This window comes from Lachnellula hyalina, assembly GCF_007821495.1.
Source record: "Lachnellula hyalina strain CBS 185.66 chromosome Unknown contig00018, whole genome shotgun sequence".
In the NCBI taxonomy this organism is placed as follows: domain Eukaryota; kingdom Fungi; phylum Ascomycota; class Leotiomycetes; order Helotiales; family Lachnaceae; genus Lachnellula; species Lachnellula hyalina.
The window spans coordinates 120,502-146,697 of NW_022157132.1; the positions used below are offsets into that span (position 1 = coordinate 120,502).

The 26,196-nt window shown below is 48.0% G+C and overlaps 7 protein-coding genes across 7 annotated transcripts; 4 read left to right on the forward strand and 3 right to left on the reverse strand.

The window, feature by feature from the left end:
- Positions 1-3,021: 3,021 nt before the first annotated feature.
- Positions 3,022-4,761, forward strand: LHYA1_G001847 (putative kinase; the record flags this gene model as incomplete). Its single annotated transcript, XM_031146826.1, has 3 exons — positions 3,022-3,075; positions 3,132-4,269; positions 4,316-4,761. 3 exons carry the CDS (start codon positions 3,022-3,024, stop codon positions 4,759-4,761), a joined length of 1,638 nt encoding a protein of 545 aa, XP_031008240.1.
- Positions 4,762-9,019: 4,258 nt separating this feature from the next.
- On the reverse strand, positions 9,020-9,349 carry RPS29 (40S ribosomal protein; the record flags this gene model as incomplete). Its single annotated transcript, XM_031146827.1, has 2 exons — positions 9,020-9,167; positions 9,231-9,349. Coding segments are annotated over 2 exons (267 nt in total), but the record flags the coding sequence as incomplete, so codon positions are not given.
- A 3,477-nt stretch (positions 9,350-12,826) lies between these two features.
- Positions 12,827-14,015, forward strand: LHYA1_G001849 (CRAL-TRIO domain-containing protein; the record flags this gene model as incomplete). Its single annotated transcript, XM_031146828.1, has 2 exons — positions 12,827-13,589; positions 13,639-14,015. 2 exons carry the CDS (start codon positions 12,827-12,829, stop codon positions 14,013-14,015), a joined length of 1,140 nt encoding a protein of 379 aa, XP_031008244.1.
- Positions 14,016-14,438: 423 nt separating this feature from the next.
- trs31 (Transport protein particle subunit) lies at positions 14,439-15,223 on the forward strand (the record flags this gene model as incomplete). Its single annotated transcript, XM_031146829.1, has 2 exons — positions 14,439-14,668; positions 14,773-15,223. 2 exons carry the CDS (start codon positions 14,439-14,441, stop codon positions 15,221-15,223), a joined length of 681 nt encoding a protein of 226 aa, XP_031008188.1.
- A 326-nt stretch (positions 15,224-15,549) lies between these two features.
- apc13 (Anaphase-promoting complex subunit) lies at positions 15,550-15,922 on the reverse strand (the record flags this gene model as incomplete). The annotated part of the gene is made up of 2 exons (XM_031146830.1): positions 15,550-15,867; positions 15,920-15,922. The coding sequence occupies 2 exons, from the start codon at positions 15,920-15,922 to the stop codon at positions 15,550-15,552; spliced, it is 321 nt and encodes a 106-aa protein (XP_031008189.1).
- A 2,640-nt stretch (positions 15,923-18,562) lies between these two features.
- On the reverse strand, positions 18,563-20,283 carry codA (Choline oxidase; the record flags this gene model as incomplete). The annotated part of the gene is made up of 2 exons (XM_031146831.1): positions 18,563-19,977; positions 20,040-20,283. The coding sequence occupies 2 exons, from the start codon at positions 20,281-20,283 to the stop codon at positions 18,563-18,565; spliced, it is 1,659 nt and encodes a 552-aa protein (XP_031008190.1).
- Positions 20,284-21,284: 1,001 nt separating this feature from the next.
- betB_1 (NAD/NADP-dependent betaine aldehyde dehydrogenase) lies at positions 21,285-22,787 on the forward strand (the record flags this gene model as incomplete). The annotated part of the gene is made up of 1 exon (XM_031146832.1): positions 21,285-22,787. One exon carries the CDS (start codon positions 21,285-21,287, stop codon positions 22,785-22,787), a length of 1,503 nt encoding a protein of 500 aa, XP_031008191.1.
- Between the last annotated feature and the right edge of the window lie 3,409 nt (positions 22,788-26,196).

Sequence of the window (26,196 nt, forward strand, 5' to 3'; positions counted from 1 at the left end):
GCAGGATCCTATTCCGGGCGAATTCCTTCTACAGGGTAGAGGTGAGGCGGGTGAGGTGACATACGTACAGCAGCACAGCAGCACAGCAGCATCACTGACTGAGACCGGCATACCTCCGTATTTGTATGGAGTACATCCTACATCTACCAGGCTTCCCCGGTGATCTCATGTTGGACTCACTTAAAGTGACTGAAGTGTAACCGCTGCCGATCCAATTTGATATTGCAGCGCTGTGCGAAGTCCGACCTTTGATTGTTGCGCTTGTGAAACTTTTCTGCTGACAGGCACCGGCAGAAACAAGTACCAACAAGATCATCATGTAGTGGATATCAAGGCTAAAGAAGTGGTGGAGATACTGTACTCGAGTATCTAGGGATCCCAAGACTTAATCAGCCGTCCTTAGCACTTTATCTAGTGGCAAAGTTGAGTTCAATAATTGCTAGAGGCATTGTATGGAGTAAACTAATTTCAATAAGACCGCACCAAGATGACTGCGAGACTTCCTTACTGTACAAATGTTAGAACTTTAAGGAGATGATATCTCGGTGGCTAATCCTTCGTTTAGCAACCTAAACCATGCAAATTTGTGGTTTGGGTCATGTCGCCCACTAATCTAGATATTAATGGAGGGGCTTGAGGGAAACCCACACCTCACGATCCGTATTGCTGGCATCGGTCAAAGCCTCGGATGCAATAATAGGCAAGCCGGAGCGCGGAGATCATCTCTTGAGCCGTTCCACGGACGCACCGCTTGCTAGGGCTCCTGCTTTATTGCAACCTTCAGCTGAGAGCGAGCGGCCTCTTTTTCCCGAGCCTCTTGGGCGTTGGGAGTTGCCGCCGTCAATAATGATCCTCGCGATTTCACGTCTCACCCCACCTTGACTTATAATTGCGGCGTGGAGAATAATATATGGATTTGACGATGGAACACCGGAACCTTGTCGTGTTTCCTTGTTAGGTGTATAGTACGGCCTCCGAGGAGCGCCGGTTGAGACTGAGTTTCCTGGCCTGGAGCTCGCTGATCTTAGGAGTAAGAAACAACCTAAACATCTCTTTGAGGAAGCTGAAAGATCATTACTGTGTCGCCGACGCGCTTGTATGATGCAATGAACCGGCGCAGTTGCCCTGTCGGAATGATGGTTATTTTAGGTTCAGACTTCGGACTCGTATACCAACTACTGGAGGAGTTACTCCGTACAAAGACTTCAATCTCTTCATGTTTTACCCTTCGTGCACGTGGTGGTGGTCTCTAATCATGCAGAGCTTCAAACAAACACCCATGCGGATTGTATTCGTATGCTCCTTCTTTTACTCCACAAGATCGGGTACTGGCACAGAACGGGCGAACTATGGTTCTGTAATAAGTTCACGTACTGTAGCCCTGGACTCGCAGTGGCACTAGTCTGCCTTTGCACTCTAACTTTCACCTCACCGTCGTCCACGAGACTCTCGTATAGTTGGTTGCTTGCCAGCGGCAGACTCGCCACTTGGGGGGCTACACTTGCCTTCCTTATCCGAAGGTAAAAGGATGCTCAAAAACACTAATGGCCACTCTGCAATGCACAGCTTCCACTCATGCTCTTACATGACCTACCCACTTGCGTATTTGCACATACGCATTAATTGACTCATATGATTAGTCGTTGCAGCAGCTCGCACACCCAAATGCACTAAATCTTTGCGCCTAGAACCCAGCCACAGATGTACGCAAGTCATCTGGGCAGAAGGTTAGAAATTGCTGCGAGTCAGTCTAGCACTGTAATAATGGAAGCCATCAAATGATGACAGAGAAAAGCAAATTCTGGCCACATCCATGTCCAGCCGGGAATTGGGAATTTGTTTGACATGCCGCTTATCAGATCCTTAGGACCACTTTTGATCCTAAGCTCCGAGTGCGACACCAAAGGCTTTGTGTTATTACTTGGCTTGGCTAGTAATGTGGGATGGCTGGTTTGGTATTATGTGCAAGAACGCAAACAGCCCTTGAGAGGACCATGCGGGTGAGCGGGAGGATGACCCTATCCAATACGGAGGTAGCATGGAGGCCAAAGTTTCTGCTCAAGAGACACTTCTCGTGGGTCTCCCAGGAGGACAAGGGCACTGGCGGTTCAAGCGGTCTGGCAGATTTTCCAATTTCGAGGAGTGGAATGGGTGGTCTCGCAGCGTTCGCAAGGCATATCCGTGTCCTGACTCTTGCTTGCAGCTTGTAAGTGCATCAAACAAGACAAGGAAGCTTGATTACAACGCCTTGCTTGCTGCCATCGAGCTCACCGTGTCGGCAGGGTGAGAAGGCTGACGGTAGACCGCAATGTGAAATGGCTTCCCAAGAGCGGAGCAGGAAGTACGGGACATGGCATGGCCTCGGTATTACTATGGATGAAGTGGCCATTCAAGTGGGCCTTTCATACACATACACGCCTCCGCTCTGTCGTACCACTCGAGGCGAAGAAATGCAAGACAGAGAAGGGGTTGTATACTTGTATGATTCCATGCTCTGATAGGAAAAAGGAGGGAGGGGAACATTACTTCTTATCGATAAGAGTTGGTGGGGTAATACAGAAGTCCCGGGCTGCGTCCCTCCGTCGATCAATGGAAAGATGAAGTCAGTGCCAGTGCTTTCTTTACCAAATATCTTCTTGATACGGAAACACACCAGCTCAATATATTTGCTCTGGCTACGAATGCACTTACTTCAATACAATTGACCGAATGCCTTCCTTTGCGCCCCTTAAAAGAACTGATATTGTAATCAACATGCATCTCTATAAAATATGTAGCCCAAGCATGCCAAAACGCGCTAAAATGTTACCGGAACGATGACATACCGATCGCCTTGTACTCAAAGAACTGAATCTCGCGACCACAATAACAACTTTATTTGATACGCAAAAACACCCGAGCAGGAATTATGTCTTCGCAGACGCCTCCTTCGAAGATCCATTTGCCTGAACCAAACCAATTTGATGGACCACGAGAAGAGGTAACTACTTTCCCGAAGCCCCCTCCAGCAATAAATAAACAATGAGACAGGTTCAATCGAATGCCAGCGACAATGAGTACCAGCATGCTCTTGAGGTATTCATCATCCACCAACCCAGTTCCTTCAGAGCCCAAACTTATGCGCCAACTAGGTTGTCTTCGATCCTCAAAACGCGTACCGCCGAAAATCCTCCCTCGTTGCCTCAGAGGCGATTCCTGTCCCGCATATGAAGAATACAGAATGCTACGTACATGCATTGTTAGAAGAGCAGAGGAATCTGGGACGCTCATCGACTGGCGCTCTAGACAATATAGCCGAAACTCTTGGAGAACATAGAATTGCCAACGGGGAAGATTCTATAGTCGAGCCCAAGACAGGTTGCGAAGAAGACAGTGTGCTAGGGCAAGAAGACGAGCAAGCATGGAAAGAAAGGCTCCAGGCAAAATATCAGGAATCCACAAATGGCGACAGCAAGTCAGTGACGCCCAAGCAGACAGAACCAAATGAAGTGCACAGTCGGCTATTAACGAAGAAACAACTCTCAGATATGGCATGGGGAGTCCGAGAACTAAGCAAACGGTTAGGAAGCGTACGGTTGAAATTAAAGGTCAAGACTGTATTCCTTCTCACGAAGGCTCATGACGAGACACTTATTTGGAATACGAGGGAGGTCGCAAAGTGGTTGCTCAGTCCGGACCGACAAGTACGATATACGGTATGGGTGGAGAATACAATGGAAGCGAACAAGAAGTTCGACGCCAAAGGCCTCTTAGAGGAGCTAGAGAAAGAATATACCCAGAAAAATGGCGAGCGTGATGGGGACAAGAAGCTAGAGAAGAGGCTGAGGTACTGGACCAACGATATGTGTAGAACTAGGCCACATACGTTTGATTTTGTGGTAACATTAGGAGGTGATGGAACCGTTTTATATGCGAGTTGGCTGTTTCAACGTATTGTACCACCAGTCTTGAGCTTTGCATTGGGGAGTCTGGGGTTCTTGACAAAATTTGATTACGCCGAATTTCAAGATATCCTCACGAAGTCATTTAGAGATGGCGTTACAATCAGCTTAAGGTTACGATTTGAGGGAACCGTGATGAGGAGTCAAAAAAGGAAGGGATCTGTTCTGAAAGAAGGAGAAAGCGAACTAGAAGATGGGGAAACAGACCTAAGTCGGGATCTGGTTGAAGAATTAGTTGGGGAGGAGAAGGAAGACGAGAGAACACATCGACCTGATGGCACATACGAGATCTTGAACGATATCATCGTTGACCGAGGTCCAAATCCAAGTCAGTACTCCTTTCAAGAAATAAGCCCTTTACTGACATCCCTAAGCTATGTCTTCGACCGAAATCTTCGGCGATGACGAATACTTCACATCTGTCCAAGCAGATGGACTCTGCATCGCCACACCCACAGGCTCAACAGCCTATAACCTCGCCGCAGGTGGCTCCCTCTGCCATCCCGAAAACCCCGTCATCCTCGTAACAGCCATCTGCGCGCACACTCTCTCCTTCCGACCCATCATCTTACCAGACACGATCGTACTCCGGATCGGTGTCCCCTACGATGCTCGAGCCAGTAGTTGGGCGAGCTTCGACGGCAGAGAGAGAGTAGAGTTACGGCCCGGGGATTATGTTACGATTAGCGCGAGTCGATACCCATTTGCGAATGTTATGCAGCGGGGAAGGAGGTCGGAAGATTGGGTTAATAGCATTAGTGGAAAGTTGGGGTGGAATACAAGGCAGAGGCAGAAGCAGTATAAGGAATGGTCTGTATGATCTTCCATACGCGTGGGGGCCTCTAGACAAAATATAATCAATACAGAGATCCACTGGATATTCTGAAAATGGGGTTGGAACGCGATCGCATTTACTGGCTGTCTATTTCATACACATTCTACTCGAGTGAGTATTTCCGCCTCCTTCTCCTCTCCTTGTGTTATTTAGATTTCAGTCTACGCAGCTGTCTTGTGTATGCTTTGAGAAGGGAAAATGTAGCTTCACGTGTGACCTAGACTTTCCGCGGGGTTCAAGAAGTCTTCTGGCTCGATACTGAAAACTGTGCTATCATGGTTCCTTCCCCATTCAGACTCGAGAGTATTCACCTTGAAACTCATCTGAATTCACATACTTCCACTTTCAGTTCTGAGTGGATATCCTTAAACCCCAGTGAATCACAGCCTGCAGTTGCAGAAATCACTCATACTTAAAGGTCCTCATCGAAGCTCTTATTCCCAGTTCTCCCACTCATCAACCACCTCCCATTCAACGCCATAACATCCAAAGCAAACTATTACCGTCACAACTATGCCTTGCTAGCTACTCAATACCCTGGAGTCATCAAGGGCAATACAGATTATTCTCAAGACTCCCAACACATACCCAAAGTATCAGTCACAACAGTACGTAAACGGACCCCTTTCCTCTTCCCCTGTTCAAGTAATGCCATTTCCTGCTGCTATTACCATGCTGTTTCAGCGTCTCTAAGAAAAAGTCATCCTCGTATCTTATTTTTTCTCAATTTGAACTGTTTCCCGTGGTGTTTAGGACCCTTGCCAGTCACAAGTCCATCCGCAGAGTCATTCTTTTTCATTCACTATTTTTGTACCCCATCCTCAAAGAACATCTCAGCTGTAACTCGATCAAGCAATAACACAGGTTTACTCTGCTTCCAAGAAGGACTAATGATACATCGGGGAATTTTCTTGGCTTGGAGACTTCTGTTCACTATAAAATTCTTTCACTTCATTCAGTGAACTCATCATTTATTTCAACAGCAGAAGACCGTTCAGCGAATGGTTCAGAACAGTATTTGATTCATCGCTTCAGGCTACAAGAGCGTGCTGTCTTTAATCCTTGCTCGTTCTTGCCTTGCTCCTCTGTATGCATCAGCTCGCTTCGAGCGAACCGAGCCCCTTTCTAGCTGGAGTAGCCCTCCTCTACATCGTCGAGATCTCCAAACAAATCTTACTTGGAAAAATACTGATATTAATAGATTCATCAGAGTCCTACGGAGATCCCTTAGTTAACCAAACATTCGTTACTAGCACAAATTTATCGAGTGATCGAGCCCCAATGCCAGCCCGCCGCTCGCCAAGATCTGTCGAGCGTTTCTGCAAAGGTCTCCAGCTGGAGAGCCTTGCATCCGAGCAGATTGCAGTCCTTCTTTCGCTAGCGCAACTATCAGGCTGGTCAGCAGATCGCATTGCCTTGAAAATATATGACCTCTATCATGTCAATGTTACCGCGGAGCAAATCTGGAATTTGTACTGGAAATGGATCCTCAACCGCGATGGCAGCAATGAGTTGGAAGATGCTGAGCAAGCAATCGCAGAGTGCGTACTCTCCGACGCTGGGATTACACTGACGCACTCTGGTCCCAACGGCAAACGGGATTATGTGGGAAGACCGTTGAGCGAGACTACACAGCCTGTAAGTCTCGAAGGCTAGTTCTCTGGCGACGTATCTTACTCACATATGTGTCTAGACAACTGTTGCCTGCGCAGGCAGGTGGTCATCCTTGCCCAATGTAAGTGCTGTGAAGATATCTTCGGTCCATAGTCGTTGCTAATCATACAGAATGTCAATGAACGACCTCTGTGCCCTGGCTTTGATGCTCAATCGCGCAGAAAGAGCACAGACTGGTTGGCGACTCGCAGTAAGAAGTCATCTTGGGGAAAACTTACACCCATAGAAGAGACCATCGTTACACAATTCGGCAGCAAGGTAGAATCAATCTTCAGAGATGTTTTGAGACGTTGGAACCGGACCATGCAGGAGAAGATGCGAACCGATCGTCAATTTCGAAAGATCAACCAACAGGCGCATGTTGTTCTGATTGTGAAGTATCTGGGGAAGTTCCAGTTTCAATACGAAGATGCTTTCGGAAACACAGAGGAGACCCAAAAATCGACTTTTCTCGATGAAGTTGTCCCAAACTACACCGTACTGATTAGAAGCACTGGCTATGGTGCTAAACTGGTTCTGGGCCTCATGATGGCAGACAGGATTCACGTGGCGAGAGCTTTCAGAGAACAGGAACGGCATTCGATCGGATTACTGGAGGTCGACCATGCGGCCCTCAAAGAAGACGAAAAGCACTGCCCGGTTTGCCAGGAGGAGATGGGCGTCAATAATCTAGATGGGATTAAAGAGCCCTGCATTGAAATGGCCATCTGCTGCGGCCAATATTTTGGGGAAAATTGCCTGAAGATATGGTTCGGTATGCACAGTAGCGATGGCAGCACAAAGTCATCATGCCCTTACTGCAGGTACAATGTTCCAAAACCTCTTCTGAACAAGTTCTTGGGCCACGTCGATGAACCTGACGGATACAACACCGACGACAATGACGCCGAGCAACTTCTCGCAGAGGAATACCAACAATTCGTCAACATGCTGAGCCCGAATTACACTCCTCAAAACCAGTCTGATCTAAACCAGGGATCACAGGTATGCAAATTTCTACTGCCTTCTCTCGGCACATTTGAGAGTTCCAAATGTCTCAGAAACCCGAGGCACCAAGGAAACACAACTGTCTCCCAGAAACTTCTTGATCAGGCAATGCTGACTCCGCGGACTTGCAGGTGAACGAGGCCATCCGGGCAGCAGCCAGCAGTGGGCCAATGGACATCGACGACGACTTCGACATGGAAGGGTGACAGAAATGGCATGCGTGGAGATTCTCTCTCGATTTTCGGACAATTTAGATGATATATTTAACGATGATTGGTGGCAAGTAGCAGTTGCATGTATAACGATATATTTACGGTACTTTGGGATGGATTAGACATATAGATTAGTTCAGCCAGGCGTATAGGGGAAATAGGCTTACACGGACGGATTGGAGGATGCATTTTTACCACTTTTGTTACCACCTGCGATGTTTCTTGTTGGACGATGGCATTGAGCGAGGCTTTTGGTATGGGAGGTGTATATAGACATATAGGCAGTGAGGCATTGCATACATAATAAACACACATCAACTCGATACCGCGCCTGGAAACCTTGTCGTTTGCGCGAGAACCTTTGGGACATTGCATCTTGGAATATGTTTCTTCGTACAAATCTAAGCTGTGGTAGAGTGGTATGTATGACCCGGTTGTGCTTTGCAAGGGCACCAAATTAAACGTCCAGAAGAATGAACAGAGGGCAGTAGAACTGTCCTGACTCGTGCTGGACACAAAAGCCGGCACTTGTGTTCATCAACTCTTACTTAGGTAGGTATCCCACTCCGCTTAGGACATTCAAGATTGGTGTCGCTTTTTCTGTCCACTGTGAGGCTGCTGGCAAGCTACCTGGGTACGTATCTGTATGTCAGAGCTAGTTTTCGGAGACGCCATAGTCAACTTTGACAGGGACAGTCTTTGGGGTAGTTGCCGCAAATGGGAGAGGGAATTACTAGAGCCGTTCCGTTTAGTTCCTCGGTACTCAGTATATAAACATGCCGAAAATTGTTGGGTCCTCCTTAGACAGAAATGATCTAGGAACTTGTGGCTCACGCAAATCAAAAACAAAAAACCGCAGCGAATGTGAGCTTTGGCATGACACCGTAGGCACTTGCCCAATTCAACATCTTGAGGCACGCAATATGACACTCCAACTCCCAATCCAAACAGTGCGCCAAATCCAGCTCTATCAATCCAGCTCTATTCGTAATCTCACTCGAAGCTGACGACAAATCGCACGTAGGTATTCACTCGGCTCCACGAAAAAAGGCATGCAGGACAGTGAAATGGTATTGTCTGTTGCGCTGACCCAGGCAAAAGAGCAAAGTCCAGGTCAATCCCAGTTTTTCAAGAGAAGACTCAATCCATCAGCAATTCATCGGTCCGGTATCCCATCGAATCCTCCAAACAAGAAGCTCCGCAGCACATCCATCCTTCCGAAAAGCCAACCAGCGTACCAAATCTCCCCCCGTTTCGGTTCAACCCATCCGTAAAACTCCATGCCAATGCGTAACCATATTGATCACTTTTGCCCAGTTTCGCAGATTTCGATTCGTTGTGCTGGTGATTTAACGGTGCTGTCGAGTGTGTTAGAATTCACTGCCGTCATAGCTCGAGTCTGTGTGCCCATCGCATACCTTGACAAATCCAATGTCCGAGGCCTTCTCTCTGAAGCATTGTCGGCAGATGTTCAATCCATACTTGCGGATCAAACCAGCTTTGTGTGTGCATACTCGGCTATTCCATACGATCAGTAAATTGTTCTCTCATTCCCAATTCCCCCACAATCGGAGAACGAACCAGGCACGGGCGCCCTTTCCGTAGGTGCGGGGTCTTGAGTTCCAGACGGATTCGTGGGACATGATTGCGGTTTTGAGGTTATCTCGTCGGGCGGGTTCGACTGGAGATTCGGTGTGCTTTGCTTTGCGCGGTGTTGTCGAAATCGGTCGTTGAAGTCTCGAATTTAATTTTGAAATGGTAGCTGTGGTGCATAATTTGAGGTTAGCCGAGATCACGTGCGCGAACTTCTTAAAATGGAATGGGCTGAAATGTCAACCTCACCTCACTCCCCATAGCCAAACTTCACCTACATCTGTCGACAGACAAATGACATGGACATCGACTGGTTTCAAAAAAAAAAAAAAAAACTATCCACAAATCCTTTTAGCAGTCTATTCATGGTGATTTCTGGGTCTATTGATGAGTTTTGTGGTTAATGGTAGATTGGTTAGGTTTCGAGAGCAAATGCTAATGCTTTCCTTCTTTTCTTTCTTCATATCTCCTTCTGGGCGGTGATGAAGTTCTAGCCTGTTCCATTGAAAATTTAACTGTTTGTGGTCACTTATCATCGTTTATTGGCGTATCCTTTCAGAAGTATTTATAGGGTCTGTCACCAATGCGTTGCCGACCGATAATCTTCTGTCTTAAAGTTGGCTCTTCTATCTTCTCAAAACCGAGCCATGGATTGCCCTACTAGGTCAAAGTACCCCTGGTTCTTTTACACTCTTCTTACATCCAAGGCAGTATACCCAGAAAAACCCTCGTCCTTATCCTACTGTACCAACTGTGATCGTACATACCTAGTCCTTTGATTTGCGCCGCACCCCCTGCGTTGTTTTCCGCTATACATCGTAAGCTCTGTCGTAATGAATGTGGTTTTCGTTCTCTGCTTTTGGTGATCTTGAAACGGATCGAGACTCCTTCTGATTGTGTGCTGCTATGCACTCGTCAAGGCGTGGCAAAACATTCCGTGAAATTTGGAGTTTGCTCACATGTCTGGAGTTTGCTCACATGTCTGTTTTTGTGTGTTTATTCCAGTAAAATTGTTAAAATGGATAATGCAATTGCCTTCCCCATATGTATAGATATGTCCTGTTGATTATTAGTGTCGCTGGAGTCGGTTATAATAAGCAGAGATCAGTGTTATACTGTCGCGCAGCAACCCTTTTCCTGATGCAAGCCGGGTTTCTCGCTGGCGGTGGGACTGCATCTAAAAAAACCTTATCGGCAAGACATGGCCTTTAGACCGACAAGTCGCCGACTTATTAAGTGTGTGCATATAGCTAAATAAGCAATTGTACTGCAACAATTCATTAAAGTCAATGGTTCAGCTGTTTAGTCCGCCTATTGACTTTAAACTGGGTAGCTATGCCACTGGCAGCAAGCAGAAAAACTTTAAAACCCATGGATCCGGGTTTCCATCGCCGCTACCCTTTATTGGCTTTGGCTTGAGCATGAGTTTCCTCTTCGGTAAAACCCCATCGGGGGTTTAGTAACAGGTCCCCTCTCCGAGGTGACCTGTGAGTTTTGCTATTTTGAGTGTTAGATTTTAATTTAAATTCTCCATTCCCTTGTCGCGCAGTTTGCCTTCTGCAATTCTTTTTCGGACAGGCTCCATTTACTGCCATCTTTATATGTCCTTTTAGTAGTTTTTAAGCGAGAAAGAGGATGCAATGTAGGCAAAGCGCTGGGGGGTGCTTATTCTTTTACACATACACTTTACATATATACATACAACGAGACTTCCGGATATTATGTTCACTGGATCATGAATTGAAGGGAGCCGAAGAATTTACGATATATGTTCCCTCAGGTCAATGTGACTCTGCTACATACAGTCTAGAAGTGTGGAGAGGCATTTGTGGTGGACCTAGAGCGACGACGGTGTGCAGTTCTAGATCATGGACGTGCATCCCTGGATCTTCATCGGGGGCGATGTGTTTCCATTCTGCCTGGGCTTCGATAACGAGGTCGCTCTTCCCGATCGCGGTAGTTGTCTCTTGAGGCTTTTTGGCAGTCAGCGTGTGTGGATGGACTTGCACTGCGCGAGCGTCTCGAAGGTTTTCCCGGCCGCCGTGTATCCATATTCTTGGGCTTTCTGCGGCGTTTTCGGGGAGCAGCATCAGTCATTCGCACATCTCGGTCCGGTAGAACCCTATTTGACGTATCTCTATTTTGTACGGTCCTTCTCATATCATTGAAGACATTGTCCTGCTTAGTCCATGTCGAGTTCAATTGTCTCTATTGTAATCGTCAGTATTTTACTTGTCATTTTGTGACATTACCTATCTTGGACTTCGAAAAGCGAGAACCGCGTACTTTTTGCTCCGCCCACTTCTCCGTCAATTTTTTCTCCTTCTCTCGTACATTTGGGACCATACTTTCTTTCAGGGATAGTCGATCCTTTTCTGCCAGCTCAAACTTGTCTCGGAATGTTTTGGCCTTGGACTCCTTCTCGGCTTGCTGGGCCTCCAGCAGATCCGCTAGCTGTCTTGCATGCTCCTGTTCCAACGCTCTCTTGTCTATTTCCTCATCATGACTTATTTGCTTCGCGGTCTTTTGTTGCTTCTCGTTGCAATGGTCGTTCCATGATGCTTTGAGTTCCTCGAGCCCGCGTTTGTCTTTGTCCATCTCGTCGAGTCGCGCTTGATTCTGTCCTGGCCGACGAGAAATTTGGTCGCGATATTCTGCCTCGAGCCTCACATAACGCTCGTTGGTATCGTCCATGGTGCTTGCAGCAAGTTATGGATGGCTTGAGGTGACGACAATTGGGTGTGTCAAGGTAACCGGCGTTGAGGCTTAAAGGTTAGAAGTGGTGACTTGAAGTTGAGGGGAAGTCGAAAGTGAATTGCGCTGCGCTCCGTTAGAAATACTGCTAATTTTTACCGCATATGTGGTTTTCGATTCGCCTTTGTATTGAAAGATCACACAGGTCCGAATTCTAATCTTCATAAAACTTTTTGGATCAAACGTTTAATAGCTACAGGGATATTCAAAGCTCTGTTACCTGGTTTATATGGAAGCTAGTCAAAAAGAGCTGGAGAGTGCAGGATATACCGGTACGAGGCAAGTGGTAGAAATATGTTCCCGGGGACATGAAGCCTTGAGTATACTTTGAGCGATGGAGAAACCGGGAGATGTCATTGTGAATCAATGCGAATGAAATGAATGACTTTCCTTGAACATTCGTAGTAACTTATATAAGCCCCAGAAAAGTAACTCCGTTCTTCCCTACCTCCGATAAATTTAAACGCATAATGTGCTAGACTGTGATAATTAATTATACTTGTGACAACCTTCGTAATGGTAAAAGAAATATCTTACGAATGTATTTATGTAATGTAGAATTGAAAGCAATCTTGGCTTGGTAAAGAGAACTCAGCAACTTCCCGAAGTGAACCTTGCAGGGATGGCTCGGATCCGGAGACGAGGCTGAGGAAAGCAATTTAAATATATTCCTAGGTCGTTATCTTAACATCAACAACGAACCAAATTTCTCCAGATCTTTAACACTGTTCTGTTCGTGCGACTAGCTCTACTCAAAAGCAAGACTCAAGGACCCAGAAACTCAGCTTTGACACGGAGGTTTCAGTTCGACTCCCAAATATAAAACTACAATGGCAGCCGTGTCAGTCCCCAATGGGGAAGTAAAATTGGAGAAGAAGCTCGCAGATATCAGCCTGGGAGAAGACAAAGCCAATGATACAACTGGCACAGCGACTTCTTCTGTTGCCGCCTCACTTCGAGAAAAGCCTGCTGGGCCATTGAAGACCCCAATCGTCGATCCAGTCGAATCTGCCGTTCCAGACCCTCCCGCAACCCTCACAGCCGACCAGCAATCCAAATACGAGTCGTTATTAGAGACTGTCAAGTCATGGGAGGAAGTGCCGTCTACAACAGGGAAAAATGGGCCTGTGACCGAGGATGAGATCATGTGGTTGTCGAAAGAATGTCTCCTACGATATCTTCGCGCTACAAAATGGCACACCGCAGACGCAGCAAAGCGTATACTGGGCACACTCACATGGAGGCGTGAATATGGGGTTGACGATCTGAGTGCAGATGCAATTTCACCGGAGAACGAGACGGGAAAGCAGCTTATTTTGGGATACGACATTGCGGCTAGACCATGCCAATATCTCAATCCGGGCAGACAGAATACGGAACCCAGCCCGCGGCAGGTACAGCATCTGGTATTTATGGTGGAACAGTCAATTCAGTTAATGGTACCTGGACAAGAGACATTGGCTTTATTGATCAACTTCAAGAGCTCGAAGAGCAGGTCAAATACAGCACCCGGGATTGGACAGGGTAGGGAGGTATTGAACATCCTTCAGACACATTACCCGGAGAGGTTGGGACGGGCTTTGATCATAAATGGTAAGTTCAAGCAATCTTTCAAACTGTGTAATTACTCACTTTATTACAGTCCCATGGGTCGTCTGGGGTTTCTTTAAATTGATCACGCCGTTCATTGACCCATTGACTAAGGAGAAGTTGAAGTTCAATGATAACATGCGGAATCATGTTCCACCTCAGCAGTTGTGGAAAGAGTTTCAGGGCGATCTTGACTTCGAATATGACCACGATGTCTACTGGCCGGCGCTTATAAAGCTCTGTGTAGAGAAACGCTCCGAGCAACGAGCACGTTGGGTGAAGGCAGGAAAGCATTATGGAGAGAGCGAGGTGTACATGAGGGGAGGAGATGCTCCAAGTGTTGGATCAGTAACGGGCAAGGAGGCAGGTGATGTGCCAGACAATACTTCAGAGAAGGGAAAGGAGGCTGAAGTACCGGTGAAGGAATAACTCTATGAGTAAAAGGAGGCGGGAACATCTATACAGACGCAGGAAACCCAGTCTCAAACAATTCGAATGTTTGAAATGGCCCCTCCATCTTTATCATTGAGAACACTTGGAATGTGGAAGCCCAAGCCGATGTGTCAATCAGTAGAAGCGAATTGGGTAACCAAGTCCCTTTATATAGATAACAAATAATACCTAGACTACAATAAATTATAATTTGATACGCTGCTCTTGCTGCCAGAGAAAATTGCTCGTCGGTCGTTTCGCCCCAAGCTTTCAAGCTCCCCTTCGCTAGAACATCACCAACCTCAAAAAATCCAAGCTCACCAAATATCACCTACAACCCACCACTCTATGTGCCAGAATTGCTAGGACAACCATATCTGGTCCGATGCCACACCGGTCCTGCTTACCACACCAAGCAGAATGGCATCCTCACAACCCGTAAAGCCACCACTGGCAGGCCAGCCCGCACAAGCCCAGCGAGGCTCCCAAGCCGGCCTGAAATACCCATCCAGCGGCAAGACGATATACAACCGCCCCCTGAACCGCAGCCGGACGCAGGAGCTCAGCCAGGCAAGCTTTGCCTACCTGTTTGGTGAGATGGTCAGCTATGCGCAGAAGCGGGTAACGGGCATTCAGGATCTGGAGAAGCGGTAGGTCGTATTTCCTCCTCTTCACAACCGCATTTCCATTGTTCACATTGTTCAATTGGTTGATGTGCTTGATGGATATATACTGATTATGGATTTGTATACAGATTGAATGTCCAAGGCCATCCTATCGGCCTCAAACTCCTTGATCTCCTCCTCTACCGCGAGCCCACGCGCTCGCAAACGCGGCCCCTCAACATCATCGCCCTGCTACAATTCATCACCACGGCCCTCTGGCGCCACCTCTTCTCGCGGCCTGCAGATGCGCTGGAGAAATCTTCGAACCCAGAGACACCGGACGAGTATATGATCTCGGATAACGAGCCCCTGGTTAATCAGTACATCAGCGTGCCCAAGGAGATGAACCAGCTGAATTGTGCGGCCTTTGTTGCGGGTATTGTGGAGGGTGTTTGTGATGGGGCGGGTTTTCCGGCAAGGGTTACGGCCCATAGTGTGGGGAAGGGAGAGGAGGGAGAACTGTGGCCGGGGAAGACGGTTTTCTTGGTAAAGTTCCAGCCGGAGGTTGTGGAGAGGGAGGCTTATTTGGGGAAGAGTTGAGATATTGAGAGGTAGAGAGATAATACTGGTCATTTGGGCGGCGTATTGGGCATGGGTGGAGTTATGGATGAGCTCTGGTAGAGCTCTGGATTGACAGATGTAGTCATGAATAATTCCCAAGTCAAGAGAGGGACTTTTTTGATCAAATAGTGAGATTCTTCTGAGCTTTGTGCCTTCGAGACCTTGTTCTCTCAACAAGTATTCGCGCCGTGTGTCCCAAATGCCTGCCATAACTCCTGTATAATCTGGGTATCACCATAAAGCCTCGCAGTCGCCCAAAGTCTCCCCCCTTATAATAGCATACAAGTATCACCGCAGCCCATCAATTACCTAGGCATGAATCTAGTCCTAGGTTTAAATCCGCTTCCCGTCGCCTTCTTCTTCCCATCCGGTCCCTTCTTCATCAAATCCGCAAGCCCCAAATCCTTCCACGCCGGCTCCTTCACTTTCTGCGTCGCGCGCTGAATCCCAAATGCCGCGTGCTGGTCAGGGACTACATCGTCTTCGTCTTCGGGGTTGATGGGCTGGTTGTGTGGCGGCACGTATATTTCGTCGTCGGGGAGCTTATCTTTGCAGAAGTCTTCGAAGAGGTCCGCGTCGCGGGGTCGGTTGAAGTGGATGTAGGTGTATGAGGAATCTTTAGACTATTCTCTGTGTAAGCCATAGGATCAGAGGAGAGGAGGGAGAGATGGCTACCATGTTTCTGGTTGTGTGTGGAGGGGGAGTGGGGGAACTTGTTTACAGTGGAAGCAGGATAATGTTGGGTTTGTTTTGAGGCGAGGCTGAGGGATGTCAAAGTTGCCAGCCGCGCCTTCCCTACACACATCTACAACAATTTCTCAAAGACGATTCTCTTGTGAAATGACAATAAAATATGATCAATTACAAATTGACAAGAGTTTGTACCTACTAAGGCTACTAGGTAGGTACCAACTTTCAATCTATTATTCAACGTCCTGATAGTAATGCCCAGGGAAAGGATCTCTAGTTGGCTACTGCTTAGTTTTATGTAGACTGCTCGGGACTGAATCTGAAGAGTGAGAAACCCAGCTGATATATACAATCCCATGACTCTCGACCCCCCAATACATACACCTGGACCCCATCTAAACGTTGCGGAGCTTCACAGCGCTTCATCTTCGTCGTAGCCGTCCAATAAGCAGTGCTCGATGGGCTACGAAGCCTTTCGTATCTTTCCTAGCTCATTATGAGAGAGACATTATATTCCCCTGATCAGCGTTAGGGATGATTATTACTAGGCTGTTCATTGAGGGAGTTTGGAGCTGATAGCTAGAAGGTATTATTCTACACCCCTCTCTCGCTTAAGTAAAGGGGCAGAAACAGCGATAGACTCACGCTCTGGTGGGTACAGTACCGAGTACTGGGTACTTATTGCTATATACAGAGAATCATCTTTATACAAGCGTTACAAAATCAGCTTTTCTGGCAAGCAAAATCTACATTTTGAGTAAGAGAATTGAAGGTATAAATTATTGTAGAAGCGCAAGTATCCGAAGTATACTCTTATGATACAAAGATCCGTCACAGAAACAATTGAATTGCCTTGACTCCCGCACACTTTTAAAGTTTGATAACTTCTGCAAAGTGATACCCAATACCTCACCGCTCTCATAGCTGCTAGGCGGAGCTGGAGGGCACTATCTTTACTCATGCTGCATGGTAGAATGAATCTTCTCTCTCGAAAAAGTGAGCGTCTTTCTTAAAATGATGCATACAAAGATACAGCCAGCCTCTACCTTTGAGATACTCACCACTCCTCATCGTACTTCACCCCACCCCATTCCATTCCACAACCCTATAGCAGATTCACACCCCTATCCCCACCATGAACGACGACTTCCCCACCAGCGACTACTACACAGAGTACAAAGAGTACAGCAAACGCAGGCTTGCGCTCTGGACCTCCAAAACCGCCGAATCTGCCGAAATCCACAAGCATGAGAGACTAGGGCGCGCTAAACTTGAGAAGGATGGGAGTAACAGCCAGATATTAGACACCTTGCATATACAGACGCAAGGCCGGTTGCTAAATGTGAAAGAGAAGTTTGGGCGTATGGAAGAGGAGTTGGATAGGGGGTGGGAGGTTGTCAAGCGCGGGATTCAGGGGGGAGTGAGCTGGGGAAAGGTGGATGCTATGGAGAGGATTGGGAGTACTGGTGAGTGAATTTAGTGTTTACCCGAATGAGAGATTGGCATAGGAGGGGGTTCTTTTTCTTTCGCGACGCGACTTGGAGAGTAATAAGATGCTTCTAAGTCCGGAACTTGGTAGCGTTTTGGTTTGAGCAATGCTGACTTTGAGAATTTAAGCTATGAGAGCACGGAAGAGATCTCACGAGGAGTTCGGCGGAGAACACCACTACCCTCGACGGTCTATAAGCCCATTTGTGAAGAAAGGGTCCCGACGTACCAGCAATTATGACCCTGGCTTGTCTGACAACTATAACATCGACTTCGACAATGGCAATGATGCCAACTTGGACACCACTTCCAGTACCCCTCAGCAAGGACCCGGTCCTGCTGGCTCTCCGTACATCAGCAGTTCCCGGCCTCGACCCAAGACCAACCCCCCTGGCACACGACCTTCTGCATATATACCATCCACAGCCCGTACTTGCACACCAGCTCTTCGACCCCCAACCTGTAACTCCAGCTCTGACTCCCTTCCCAACACCACCCACCCAACCACCACCCTCCTGGGCCCTCTCCACCTCCACCTCAGCATCCACACTCAACCTAACGCCCACGGAAAGCACACGCCTCGACCTCAACATCTCCCGCGCAGTCAGCAGCCCCCTCGCTTCGAAATTCTGGGCCATGCTTCCACGCGAGAAATGGCCTGCTGTGTATGCGAGGATTTGGGTGTTTGTTGAGAGACGGCTGGGTGATGCGAGGTTGCGCGGGTATCCGTACCGGGTGCCGGATTTCGTGGAGCTGTGTCCTAGGGTTGTAGAGTTTGTGCTGGAGGAGGTTGGAGTGTATGAGATGGAGAAGGTCGAGGTGGAAGTGGAAGTTGAGGTGGAGGCTGAACAGTTTGGTGTTAGTACGTGACGAGGATGACTTACTTTACAGCGGGTGGGGGGGATCAAATGGATGCATTGTACTAATACCTCATAAATGGCATATGGTAGATACCGGGTATATAGAAGCTGATCCAAATAATGAAAAGGTGCCATCCATGGACAGAGGACCTATGAGAAAAGGGCCTGAATTTTTTATAACTGATAGCTTAACTCCAGTTTTAAATATCTTCCAACACAATTTAAACACCCCATTCGAAAAACAATATGCGTAAGTACTCCACCTCGATATCGAACATATCTACAATCTAGCTCTTCCATCGCCCCTCCATCCAGCCTCAATAGCAATCAACTCAGCAGCCCGCTCCCCAACAGCCAGAACAGTCAACATGGGGTTGATAGTAGTCATAGTAGGGAATACTCCCGCATCAGCAATCCTAACTCCCTTCAAGCCCCTGACCTTCAACTCATGATCCACAACCGCCATGCTGTCCTCCTTGGCACCCATCTTCGTGGTACCAGCCGGGTGATACACCGTATGCGCGACCCTTCTCCCATACTCAGACAGCTCCTCATCAGTCTGCACTTTCGGGCCGGGCGCGACTTCTTTCTTCAGCCAGTTGCTGAATGGGGCTTGCTTGGCGATTTCGCGCGCGGCTTTCAGACCCGCGACGATGGTGGCTGCGTCGTAGCCTTCGGGGTCCGTGAAGTACCGGAAATCGAGAGCCGGTTTGACGGATGGGTCGGAGGAGGTGAGGTAGATGCGTCCGCGGGATCGGGGGCGTGGGATGTTGGGCGTCATGCAGAAAGCGTTGATGGGAACATCATAGCCGAGACGGGCGGTGTTGAGGCAAAAGGGGATTTGGTAGCAGTGCATCATGATATCTGCGATATTTCCATCTGGCAGTGCTGCTGGGTTGAGGAAGGGATCGGTGTTGTTTTTTGCGGCGTTGGGGAGCTCGCGGCGCAGGAAGATTCCTGCATCGCTATCCATGGTTGTTTGGGGTGGGACAGGAGCGTTGAGTTCCCACATGATGATGGATTCGGGATGGTCGAGGAGGTTCTCGCCGACACCGGGAAGATCGTGGAGCACAGGGATATCCAGGTCCTTGAGTTGTTGCTGGGGACCAATGCCGGATAGCAGCATCAGTCTGCAGGTGTCGACTGCTCCTGCACAGAGGATTGTCTCGGCCTTGGGGGAGACAGTGAGCTTGGTGCCGGACTTCAATGTCAGGTTTACACCTTTCACGGTGTTGCCTGAGACATTGATCTTGCTGACCCAGGCATTGGTCAGGATAGTTAGGTTAGGACGCTTCTCCTGACCCCGAAGAATAGGGTGGATATAAGCTACAGAAGCAGAGCTCCGACGGCCGTCATCAGGGTTATATGAGACGTTGAAGAAGCCCACGCCTTGCTCCAGTTTGCCGGTCTCTCGGATCTCATCGTTGAAGTCCTTGATGATCGGAATACCCATAGCAGTGGAGCATGACTCGATCCAGTCTTTACAGACCTGGTTGCGGTGTCTAGGGTGCACTGGCTGGATTTGGTTTCGTAGATTGTCAAGGTGGCGTGTCACGGTCTTGAAGTTCCATCCTTTGCAGCCCAAGCTCTCCCATACTTGCATATCATACTCGAATGGGCGGAATGAGATGAGAGTATTGTGGGATGAGCAGCCTCCGAGCACCTTGGCTCTAGAGTGCCTGATATGAGAGTTTCCTGGATCCTGATTAGCTCAAACTTGAGGTATTAAGTCAATTAATTGATGGCGTTGGGCGTACCATTGGGCTGCTCCACGGTTCCATAGTCATAGTCAAGTTCACCACCTAACAGGGTGAGCCATTCCTTGAGCTTCAGCACTCGATCATCATTAAAGTCGCTTGGGCCAGCCTCGACCATGAGGATCTTCTTGTGAGGCAAGTATTCGGAGAGTCTGCTTGCAATGACACAGCCGGCAGTGCCGCCGCCGACAATGACATAGTCAAAGCTATTGACTTGAGAGTCGAGGATGCGTTCAGTAGTCATGTTGAGTGAGTCTGGAGTGAGTCTTGACTTGAGCACGGGTCGGAGTGGAGGTTTCCAATGTATCTACTCCAGACTTATTCACAAATACAATGCGTATTTCCACAAACTGTTATTCATACAAAGAACTGTTGGTTGTCGATAGCGATAAGAAACTTTTTGATCAGTCCTAGCTATGGTGGGTCCCGGGTGGAGAAGAGGCAATAGAGCGGACGCACCGACTGAATTGCTTGCTTTTTGGATAGGAAAATATATGAAGAAGCTAGATAGGATGGACGGTGTAGAAGTTGTACTCCTTTCGTGGTACCTGGTTTGTACGACTTTTGCCTTACCCATGGATCTCCCCTCGCCTCCCCATATGCACTTGTACAGATGGGATACCTCAATCCACCAGATTCTTATGCCGGGGCCGGGAGCTCCACGATTCAGAACTACTTACGAAGGCGTTTTAGCTCATCTAGCAGGAAAACTTTTCGAGATGCGGCTGCTAGCGCTGAAAACGGACAGTCGGTGGATTTGGAATGGGACCACCTCTCAATCTTTGCCCAGACTTTAATCCTCAACCTTGAACCCCCACCACACCCATATGCTAGAAGATCTAACTTACTCGTAATACTGTACGCCACGCCGTGGAATTATCATTGATATCAGCAATCAGTAGTCAGCCGGAAACCCCCATCTCGTACTCTGCGGATGAAATTCGGCATATCATATTAAGTTTTGGACCACGCCGAAGAGAGCTATTACTTCCTCAGACCCTGATATTCTATGATACGGCCTTCACCGACTACAGTATAGAAACTGTTTGCGTGCAACTTCCATTTATTCCTTTTTAAGGCAAAAAGTGTGTCATAGCTTGGGGAATCAATCCAAGACGATCCGCTTCTACCTTCATCGGGCCCCAACCATCAGACCATCTTTATCTTTATCTTCCACTTGCTACTCAATTTTCAATCATTGCTTCAAGACTAACTTCCAAGCTCCTCCGAGAACATCAGCCCACAATGGGAGGCGCCAGCTATTCTCCCCAGCAGCTCTACTACGATGGCAAAGTCCAAGCAGCAACTTCTGGCAAGACTTTCGACTCCATCGATCCCTCTACTGCCCAGCCCTTAGCAAAAGTCCACGCTGCTTCGCCAGCAGACATCAATTCGGCCATCTCCTCTGCACAGAAAGCTTTTCCTTCCTGGTCCCAGACTCCACCCATCGTCCGGTCTCGAATCCTCCTCAGAGCCGTCTCTCTCCTCCGCTGCCGAAACGACGAAATAGCCAAAGTCGAAACCCACGACACAGGCAAGCCCTTCTCAGAGACAAGCACAGTAGACGTAGTAACGGGCGCCGACGTGCTCGAATTCTTCGCCAACCTGGTAGCAAGCGGGGGATTAAGCGGGGAAACTACACAACTACGACCAGATGCATGGATATACACCAAGAAGGAAGCACTGGGAGTATGTGCCGGAATAGGAGCATGGAACTATCCCATCCAAATCGCGCTATGGAAATCAGCACCTTGTTTAGCAGCGGGAAACTGTATGGTGTATAAACCTTCTGAAGTCACTCCTTTGCACGGGCAAATACTGGCAGAGATATATGCGGAAGCTGGTGTGCCTCCCGGAGTCTTCAATATCGTGCATGGCGATGGAGCTGTGGGCGCAGCTCTTACTTCACACCCTGGAATCTCGAAAGTGAGCTTCACAGGCCAAGTTTCGACTGGGCAAAAAGTTGCTGCTGCTGCAGCTGAAGGCATGAAATACGTCACTGTAGAATTGGGGGGAAAGAGCCCGCTCATCATACTTCCGGACACAGAGCTGGAAAATGCTGTGGATGGAGCGATGATGGCGAACTTCTTCTCGACTGGCCAGGTCTGCACAAACGGTACCCGCGTGTTCGTGCACAAAAGCATGAAAGCAGCATTTGAGAAGAGATTACTGGAGAAAATCGAATATATTCGCTCACTCGAGCCAATGGACCCAAACAGCAATTTTGGACCGCTGGTCTCGGAGATCCATTACAAGAAAGTGCTCAATTATATACAACATGGTATTGATACCGACAAGGCCAAACTACTCTCTGGCGGCCCTCAAAAGCCTACAAAGCTTCCAAACGGCTACGGCGATGGTTTTTGGGTCCAACCGACAGTCTTTACTGACTGTACAGACAGCATGAAAATCACAACCGAAGAGATTTTCGGCCCTGTGTTATGTATCCTAACATACGACACAACAGCTGAAGCCGTCGCCCGCGCAAACAACACAAAAATGGGACTGGCAGCAGGTGTCTTTGGCAAGAACCTGAACGAATGCCATGATGTGATCAGTAAGCTGCAAGCAGGCATTACGTGGGTCAATACATGGGGCGAGAGTCCAGCGGAGATGAGTGTGGGAGGATGGAAGATGAGTGGTATGGGCGTGGAGAATGGACGGAAGGGATTGGATGCTTGGGTTAGGGAGAAGAGTACGTTGGTTGAGCAGGGTGGGGTTGTGGGGACTGTGTTTGCGAAGTTATGAGGTTGATAGTTTAATATAAAAAGAAACGTCAAATGACAGATACCGGACCCAAAGTGATGTTTATGACTAAGACTGGTCTCTCTAATTATCCTCAGCTCTAGATGTTCTTCACGCGCAACCGCAACCACGTATGCTAATACCATCTACTCCTCCCATAAGGAATCAAAAGCACGGCCAAATAGTCTCTCCCCTGTCAATTCGTACTCGTCGCCATTCTTAACCTTCTAAACCTGCAAGAGCAGATGCTACTCCCCTCCTTCTTCTAGATAAGAGCGACCGAAAAAGAGCTTATTGCAATTCTATAACGCGAAATCAGATACTAAATGTATACGATTGCAATTATTGCTATCAAAGTACGACAAAGGACTGAAACCGCACCCGCAGAGAAGGCAATCTCTCAAACGCGATACTTAAACAGCAGCGTATTATTATGAATCTAGCGGCTATGGAATTGCGATAAAAAGCTATGTTTAAGTGGTGTGGTTATGCTATTATCTATGCTTCCTACATCTTAGAACCTTTGCAATTCTCCCTCAATTTCCTAGCTCTCTTCCGGCCTCTTTTAGGGTATCCGGGAGTAGCTGTAGCATCTGCATCTAGAGCTGAAGATATACTTTTTAGCAGTGAGTGTGATCTTAGTCTTTTACAACTTTGCGGGTGCGGTCTGGGTCATTTGATGATTAAAGTATCACGTTCATGGCATCAAGTGCCATGAGCTTTCTGCGGGTGTATAACATACAAATTTGAACACCTTTCAGTGAGAGAGTCCGCTATCTGTCATTTGATGAAAAAGAAAACAGTCAGTTCTGTCACGGGTACCCGGTCTTCGTTTTCGTACGCATTGATTGCATGAGCTACCTTCCTTTTGCTGAGAGTCAACAATCTTCTCGTGCTGCCTTTAAATAGCTTGCCGAAGAAACTCAAGTGCCTTCTCAGTAACCATGCCAATACCAAGAAGCGAATGAAATGGAATCGCAACGGATTATTCGACCCAGTTCATCATTTATTTTGCAAACCTGTCTCGCTTTTCCTCTGTGACAAGTATCGATTTCGCTCTTACTGCCTCACTTTTCATGGCTGCGGTAAGGGTTTCGATTAGCGTGTCTGCTTCTGTGGTGCTGACTTTCCAGGTCTTGCGTACTCGGTCGGCGAGTGCTAGGGGGTTTCGGTGGGGATAGTTTGTAGTAATGATTTATACAGGCTTGCAGAGTTTTGTTCAGATGAGTCGCAATATATCCAGGGTATACGGAGTTCACTCTAGGCGGCTCTATACAAAATATGTGTCCTGCAATCAATACCAGTCAGTCAACCAGTCAGGCAGTATATGTTTTGCATACATACTTCATCCGCAGTCCTGTCGACTCTTGCTTCTCCCGCTCTAGAGGTGCTTCTCTGGCAGAGCGTGAAATGACGATGACGACAAGCACTACGGCTTTTCCCTATTTGATTTCCAATATCTTGCCATGTTTTTCCCTCCTCGCGACCCTGCAGTACAAAGGCTTCCTGGATGTTGATTAGCATTCCATTATCCTGCTAGGCATATGTCTGTCGCCTTACGTCCTGCTCAGTCCAAATTCCTATTCTGCTTTTAACAGGTGACCTTGGCTGGTCCAGCTGCGGTGCGCTATCCAGGTTCACTGGTTGTCGTTCTGTCTGCTCTTTCTGGGTAGTAGCTGGTAGCTTTGGCTGTTCTTGGTTGGGAGTTTGTGCACTGTCCTGGTTCACGGATTGGTGCTTCGCTTCTTCTGAGTCCTTCTGAACAATTGAGCTGGCATCCGGAAGAGTCACGGGGGGTGAGACATTGTGCTGCTCGAGCTGTTTCGGTTGTTTGGATTTATCGTTCTTGTGTTTCGGTGAAGATGCCGTGCCTAGGTATTCCCTCAAGATTTCAGACGTTGTCATAGGTGCCTTTGTAGGAGGGTTGAGCTTTGGGTTTGAGAGGGATGGTGTATTTGGCGTAGGGCCCTGAGACAATGTTTCATTGGTTGCTGCTTTCACTGGGCGCAGGTCTGCGGATGAGGTTTTGACTCGCTTGCTGGAGGGAGTATCCTCTTCAGAGATGCTGGGACAACGACGGGGTTGGAAACTTCGAGATTCTGGCCTTGAGGGTCTAGAAGTCTGGTATGTTAGAGGACTGTCATTTCGGGACTGGTTTCTTGTACTGGGTGGACTTAGTTGGCTGTGTTGATCTCGTCTTGTAGCACGGCGGGATATCTCATCTACGGTGGAACTTCTTGAACGGTGAGGTTGAACATCGTCAGACGGAAAAGGTGTTTCTGTGCTCGAAGGAGTGCCCAAGCGAACGTGGTCGTGACGGTCAGGGTGTGTAAATCCTGTAGAATGTCCCTTGCTACCCCGGCGAGCCGTTCTTGTCCCCTTATTCTTGCTGCTTTGGACGAATTCGATAGCCGAGTCTTCTCCATCTGGAGACGCGACGAGGCCATTCTCTGGATTGGTCTCGACTTGCATAGCAATGGAGCGGGAAGGCAGGGCCTGCTCTAGCACAGGAGATGGAGAACGTAAGAGAGACCCAACGCTTCCTTTGAAAGCTTCAAACAAAGCCTCCTTGACTTTCTCCTCTTGCTTCTTCCATTCCGAAGTCAATTCTGCATCATCTCGCTCAGCCTTCTGAACCAACCCTGCATGCTTCTCCTTGAACTCCTGATCGATCTTTAGTCTCTTCTCTTTGATCTCCGTCTCGGCCAACCCTTGATTCTTCTCAACGGACTTCCTACTAGTCTCCCTCTCAACTTCTCGAAGTCGTTGTAAATTAGCAATCTGTGCTGCGAGCTCATCATCCCGTGTCTTTGCATTCACTTTCTCCTCCTCGTCGATCTGCTTCTTGCGAGTCTCAAGCTCTGCATCAAGTCTTGCTTGCCCCGAGATTTTCTGTGCTTCGAGTTCGATCTTCTTGGCTGAGAGTTCGGTACTCTTTTCTTGCAGTTGGCGTTCGCGTTGGGAGGCTAGCTCTCGCCAGTCCTGCTCCAGATTGCCGTATGATTCGTAGACCATGGTGCCCAACGAGGTAATTGTACAATTGAAGCCTTATGTGATGGCAAAGTGTAATTAGATATCAAGATCAAATGTTGGTCCGTATGGTGAATGCTGCACAGAACTTACGACTTATCCGTGGGTTTGGATATTATTGTCGTCGCGGTTGAGTTGAGGTGATGCGAGAGGGCGGCAGTCTGTTTACATTCACAAACCCCTTGTTAGAATATACACACGTCGGAGGGCAAATCAAAAGGTTCCGTACTGCCAACCCCAACACACCGAATATCATAAGCTAAATCAGGAATTGATGCATGTTCGAGATTTGGATTTTGGGGAGTACACTTTGGCCAGTTGTTCAGCGAGAAAGGGGTAGCAAAAGAGCAAGTTCAAATCCACAGGGAAGTCCAACCTCACT